This window comes from Callorhinus ursinus, unplaced genomic scaffold, assembly GCF_003265705.2.
Source record: "Callorhinus ursinus isolate GAN/ISIS: 27379988/994484 unplaced genomic scaffold, GSC_fseal_2.0 scaffold10, whole genome shotgun sequence".
Lineage (NCBI taxonomy): Eukaryota > Metazoa > Chordata > Mammalia > Carnivora > Otariidae > Callorhinus > Callorhinus ursinus.
The window spans coordinates 39,218,026-39,224,809 of record NW_027397072.1 but is presented as its reverse complement, the minus strand read 5'-3'; the positions used below and the strand labels follow the sequence as shown (position 1 = coordinate 39,224,809).

General features: G+C 37.5%; 1 protein-coding gene across 3 annotated transcripts in view; it reads left to right on the top strand.

Annotated features, from left to right (window-relative positions):
• The first annotated feature begins 1,087 nt into the window (after positions 1 to 1,087).
• Positions 1,088 to 6,784, top strand: part of SMYD1 (SET and MYND domain containing 1) — a 39,237-nt gene continuing 33,540 nt past the window's right edge. For all 3 annotated transcript variants that reach the window (XM_073897433.1, XM_025867627.2, XM_025867626.2), the window contains exon 1: positions 1,088 to 1,278. In XM_073897433.1, the coding sequence (XP_073753534.1) occupies positions 1,142 to 1,278 (137 nt within the window). In that variant the 5' untranslated portion in view covers positions 1,088 to 1,141. The remainder of the gene's footprint in view (positions 1,279 to 6,784) is intronic.

Genomic DNA, 6,784 nt, shown 5'->3' with positions numbered 1-6,784 from the left:
TATGTATTTGTGGTTCTGTTTCAGCTTTGTTTGGTTGTTTTGTTTTTTAGATTCCACAGTAGGTAAAATCATATGGTATTTGCCTTTTCAACTTTAATAACAGCTGTCTGGCATTAAGAAGAGTGGCATTTAGGGGCACCTGGTGGCTCAGTAGGTAGAACATGTCTTGATCTCGGGGTCGTGAATTCCAGCCCCACATTGGGTGTAGAGTTTACTTAAAAAAAAAAAAAGAAAAGTGACATTTAGGTCAATGGACATTTTAGAATTGCCCCTCCAATGTCCTCATTCCTAGGAAAGAAGAAAGACAGAACATGTTGGTATTTTCCCGGCAGCAGACACATGTTTAAAGGAGATTTGATAAAAAGATAGAAATGAGGGTTTTCATTTTCAAAGCCTGCCTCCTCTCCATAATACAGCGTGCATCCAGCACACCTGCATCATCAGGGAGCTCCCAGACCTCTATGCCCTGGGTAGGGGTGCTGTGGGAACCCCAGGTAGTACTGCAGAAGACGGATGCCCCTTGCAGTCTAAATAATCCTGTTAGGTATATACCAAGGGGGTCAGTTGGCATCTGCTGTATTCTGCAAACAGTCTGCCTTTGGGGGAGGAAGGAGGAGGGACGAGGGGCCCATCACACTTGAGAAAGTATAAGCCTGACAGCTGAGGGTTCCCAGAGCAGCAAGCATCGCCTCTTCTCTTGGACAATTTCAGCTGTCTGCTTTGGATTGACAGAGGCATCTGGCTGCTAAAAATACCCTACTGACCAAGTGCTCCCTATTCTAACTAAAGCTGAGCACAACTGCCATCCAGGACTGAGCTTATTCTTGCAAAGGAACTTTTCAAAGTTTTCAGGCCCAATTCAAGAGGCACACCAGCCCATGGTCATTTTTGCCTTGTCAGCTTTGCTGGGTGATGAACAAGACCCTTGTCAGATCACTGTCTTCTCGGGTGCCCCATTCCACCTCCAGGAAACGTGACAGAGGGGGAGGTGAGGGCCCAGTGGTTGAGAGGGGGTAGGGAAAGGGGAGGTGCTTGTCCATTTATAGGCTTGCTCTTTGGGATGCTGAAGGTGCTGAAATAGCAAGGACAAGGGACGTGGCTCAGTGTGAAATATCCACCGAGCTTCCTGAAGGACTCTGAGATGACAATAGGGAGAATGGAGAACGTGGAGGTCTTCACTTCTGAGGGCAAGGGCAGGGGTCTGAAGGCCACTAAGGAGTTCTGGGCTGCGGATGTCATCTTCGCCGAGCGGGCTTATTCTGCAGTGGTTTTTGACAGGTATGGAATGTGGGGTGTTGCCGCCTTTTCTCTGTTGGTGTGGCTCTAAAATCCTTTGCTCTCAAAATCATCAGGGAAAGGGATAGAATCCATGTGATCATTTTTAACAAAATGGCACTTCTGACAGCTGCTTTCTGGCATCACTTTTTCTGGAAAGAGTCATTGCTAGTGTGATTTGCTCTGGTCCCTAGGAGGGTTGTAAAGGTGAGCAAAGGCTTTGGGGCACTTTCTCACAGTACTGTTGAACTTGGCTGAGGGGTGTGCTGTGTGTGGGGAGGGCAGCGGGAAGGGGAATGAAAAGGTGGGTGTGGTGCTATAGGAAACAATTTCCTACAGAAGGCTCCATGTTTTTAGCTTCTTGAGTATAATCAATATATTAGAGCATAAAGTAATTGCCAAGACTTTAAAAAAAGCAATTGTAAATATACAAGTAACACTGGAATCCATTTACATTTGAAAAATTAGAATATCACCAATGAAGCTAAAAGCCCTTTTTACCTCTCCCACCCCCAATCCCAATCTTCTCTGTCTTTCCTCAGAGTTAATACCTGTTATGATTTTAATGTGTTTCCTTCTAGAATGTTCTTGTACTATTATATACATATATCTGCATTTATCACAAATGTATAGCTCTAGTTTTTTTTTTTTTAACAGACGTGGTATCATACTTCGGATGTCATTCTAGAACTTGCTCTCTTCACTAAACAACGTTTTTGATATATATTCTTATGGGAACTATAAGTTTATAGATAATTCTTTTAAATCCTCAAAGATTTGTTTCTTTTACCCACGTGTAGATCTCTCCATGTTGATCCATATGCTATGTGGATTGCCAATTTTGACTGCTGTAGATATTTCACCCTATAAATACATGAAAACTTATTCATCCACTTCCCTATTGAGAGACATTTGGTGGTTTCCAGTTTTTCATGAAAACAAACATTTCTGCAATTAAAATCCTTGACCATGCCCACTTGTACACGTGTGATTATTCTCCAGGATATATGGCTAGAAGAGGAATTGTGCCATAAAGTGTGCTATTTCTATTTTAATAGGCTCTCCAAAGTGGCTGCATTAAATTTACATCCCCATTTCCCCACAACCATGTCTATACTTGACTACCAAACTTTTAAATTAGTATTAAATCTTTATTTAAAAAAAAAAAACCCGGCCAAGCAATTGAATTGTAACAATATTCTCCAAGCCCAAAGTTGGAGTGACCTGCCTGACATTGATGTGGTCTGAATCAAGATGGCCTCTGATAATCTAGGCTTTGTGGTTGGCTCACTGTACTCACCATCCTGAGAATGGGCACTGCTTTTCAGAGATAATTTGATTCGTATTTAGATTTTCCTTTCTTCCTGTCTACCAGGACCTTCAGGGAGAAGGCAGTGAACAGAGTATATGGCTGACTGTCACCTGTGGAACATAAGGTGCCTGAGGTGACAGTAATACCTCTTCAACGGAAGTTTGTCTTACTTGGTTAATTTACTTGTGTATGGTGTCATGGCTGGAGGTGAGTGTAGTTGAGGAGTCAGTTGGATTCAGAATTAAGATTAAAAAGCTAGAAAACAGAAACTCTGAACCCTGATCTTGGTGCTGCCACTGAATGGCCACATTGCCTTATATAGAATACCTCCATTGGTGCCTCCAGTTCCCTAAAAGCCAATATAGCCAATTAGTATCCCTTTCAAGAGTGTTTGGAGTTGAGTGGGTTTTCCTTTCCATTAAAACAGTAAAACTAAGGAAGAAAAAATATATCTTCACACAAAGATACTAACCCTAAACATTGTTGTGTATTTCCTTCCAGCTTATTTTAAAACATAGGTTTCGTTTGTACTACACAGCTGGGGTCTTATGATAGAAATGATGATGTTTTACATTTAATAATTTAGCTACTTCTTTGTTACTAAGTTCTCTTCATAAACATAGTATTTAATGGCTGTGTGCTCTCCTACCACTTCTTTATGACTGAACATTTAGGATGTTCACATGTTTTTCTTACCATAAATAAACCATCATTCATTTGAAGTAATAACTACAAAACAACTTTAGTGTACATTTCGGATAACATGCTAGCAAAATGTTACATTATTATTACAGTAATAAAAATTGGGATGATTGAGGTAAATGATCTTTAAAGTGATTGAGAAAAATCTAAAAGAGATACTTTTAAAAAGTGATTTTTTTCCCCAAATTTGTCACTTCAAAGATGAGGGGGCTGCTCTTTGGCTATACCTGGGATAGCCTGGAGAGGCAGCAAAGGAAATCTTTGCCCATTGTTTCCTCCCCTTTTAGCCTCCTGGTGAGACTCAGCCACTGTAGATGAGAAACCCGAGTGGGGAGGTAGGACTGAGTCACTCATAAAAGAGGCACATTCTAATCCATGTTATTGCAAGCCAGGCTTTCTGCCCTACCCTCCAAACACAAACACGTGGAAAGATTTTATTTTTAGTTGAGTGCTATATTAAATGAAAATTCTTTCCAACAATACATGGCATATATTGTACATATGAATGTTATGAAGCATAACAATAAATGAATACCCAGGAAACATAACAGTAACTGAACACCCATGAAACCATCATCCTGCTTAACTAGAGCGTGCCATTATATTGCATCTTCTCTATCTTTCCCTATCCGGTCCCCGGCTTGTCACAAAGGTAACTAGTATCTTGAATTTTATGTTATTATTCCCATACATTTGGGTAATAATTTTATCACATGTATACATATTCCTAAACAATATATAATTTAGTTTTTGTGTTTTATTTTTGATCTTTGAAACAATGGTATAATATTACATATGACTTTATGCTACTTGCTTCTTTGACTCAGTGTTAGTTTTATTATTCATCCATATGGTTTTGTATAACTAAGGTGTCAGTTTGTACCATAGTTTATTTTTCCATTCTTCTGCAGGTGGTTGCAATGGACATTTTTCATTTTATTTCTTGGTAAACAGATACATCAGGTGTGTATCCTAGGAGTGGAAATACCCGATCATAATGCATGTGATATTCAGCTTTAAAATATAATGCCATAGTGTGTAAGGTTGACTTGCAAGTTTGCATTGTCTTTGTTAGGATAGACTTAGTTTAGCATTAACAGCAACAACCCAGGCCCTTATAATATAGTCCTTAGTCTGGTTAGGATGTCTTGAATTTTGCTGGTTGGAGAAACAGGTGGTCTCCTTAAAGATAAAGGAGCAAGAATAAAGTAAAGACAATCTTTTTAGGGCTGGCAAATATGTAACACTTGGGCTTCCACGATCCCTGCTAGGTATAGTTAATCAATTGGGCAACTCCTTTCTGAACTCCAACTTAGCATAAGGATTTTTTCTACCAGGGTGCTCCAAGCAGCCCTTACTAATCAATCAAAACTGGCATTTAAAAGAACAGCTATTTGCCATCCCTTTTAGGTGTTTGGTTGGGTGCTGGAAAGGGATGAAGGTGAAGTAGGTGGGTAAAGTCAATTTACCAAGAAACTGTCTTTAATGGACATGGTCCTTTAAAGTGGATGAATCCCCAAGGGTGGTAGATGAACTGTTAAAAGTTTCTCTCGACCCCTCGTGCTCTCTACTCTGAGTGTGCCCAGTTTTCGGGAGGACAGAGAATAGGAGCCTATGATATCTTAGCTTGAATGATCCTGCTTATTTCTACATGAGATTGGACTAATCTGGGAATTCATGATGTTGTCTTGTTCAGATTTTTTAGCTTATTTTAGAAAACGTAGAAATTACAGAAAAATCAAAGTAAGAAAATAAAAATTCTCTGCAAGTTTAACATTCAGATAAAACTACTGTTAATATTCTGGCATATATCCTTATGATTGTTTTGTTTTGTTTTACTTGAAGTATAATTGGCTCCTTATAATTGTTTTATGCAAATATGATCCATATGAAATATTTTTTTGATCCCAGTGATTTGTAGGTGGAGTGGTGATGGTGGGAGAAACACAACATTAAATGTACACCTTGATGGTAAATTGCTTCCCTAAAATTAACATATTGTATTAAAATATGGGGGGCAGTTTATTTTACAATTAAAGGAATATGACACAGTATAGTATTTTATTAATTCTAGGATACATATTTCATTTTGACATCTCTGAAATTATGATGTATCCTACAATCTGTGGCTCATGGTTTAATTGGGAGCATTTGTTTGTTTCTTAATGATAAAAAAATGATATATTTAATAACTGACAATGTCTCAGATTCAATGTAATTAATGTACACATTTCTTCCTTTCACAAAAGTGGGTTATTGTGTAACTTCTTTATCTTAAAATATGTTATGAGCAACTTTTCAAACCATTATTATCTTCCTAAAGCATTTTTAATGACTGTATAGTATTCCTTTTATTGACTGTTATATATCAGTTTAGCAAGTGCTATATTTTGGATATCAAGGTTGTTTCCTACTTTTCCTGATAGATCTTTCCATACTTCTCTGATTATTTGTTAAAGATAAACTCCTAGAAGTGTACATTTTGGATTCAAAAGTCTTAATATAGATTTCCAAATCACCCCACCAAAGAAGATTATACCAGTTTTCTCCACGAGCAATATATCATTTGCCTCCTTATCCCAGCACTGGCCAACACAAAGACCTAACTTTGACTTTTATATTTTCCAACTTCATGTATAAAAACTTATTTTAGTATTATTTTGTTTTCAATCTTTGTATTATTAGAGAGGTGAAAGGTTTTTAAAAAATATATTTATTGTTCATCACCTTCCTTCTTTTATGATTTGTCTATTTTCTATTGATGCTCTCATTTGAAAACTATATGTGTAGCTCATTTGTTTATTACTCCTTGATGTTCAGAACTTCTAAATTGTTTGAATCCTTCTGCATCATTTTGGTTTATTAGCTTTTTTGATTTTACATCTTTTGTAATTCTCAGTTACTTTTATTTTAATTAATTAATCATGTATTTATTTATTAAGTAGGCTCCATGCCCAGTGTGGAGCCCAGTGTGAGGCCTGAATTCACAACTCTGAGATCAAGACCTGAGTTAAGATCAAGAGTTGGATGCTTAACTGACTGAGCCACCCAGGCACCCCTTGTCCTTAGTTACTTTGGACTTTGTTTAATTTTTCATGTCTTTTATTTTAAAAACTATTCATTTTTCTATCTTGCATATATCTTTTAAGATAATATCCAAGCTTAAGTTTCTTTTTTTTTTTTTTAGTTTCTTTTTATTTCAGTTACTTATTGTCATTGCATTCTTTCACTTTCCTTTTTATAGCTTTTTTAGTTCATTTTATGTCAAGGGGAATGAGAAGATAAATGGTTTTAGCCTTAAGAGTGACTGAAGCCTTCAGCAAGATTAGATCCTTATCTTTTTTGCTGCTTCATCTTGGAAGGACTCTTCCAGTACTCTGAAGTAGAATCTCTATCCTTTCCAAACCGTAAAATCAGTCGCTTAACCCTGTAGACCAAGGTCCATGGGGCACGATTTATCACACTATGAATAAAGTTGTATCACCACCATCACCA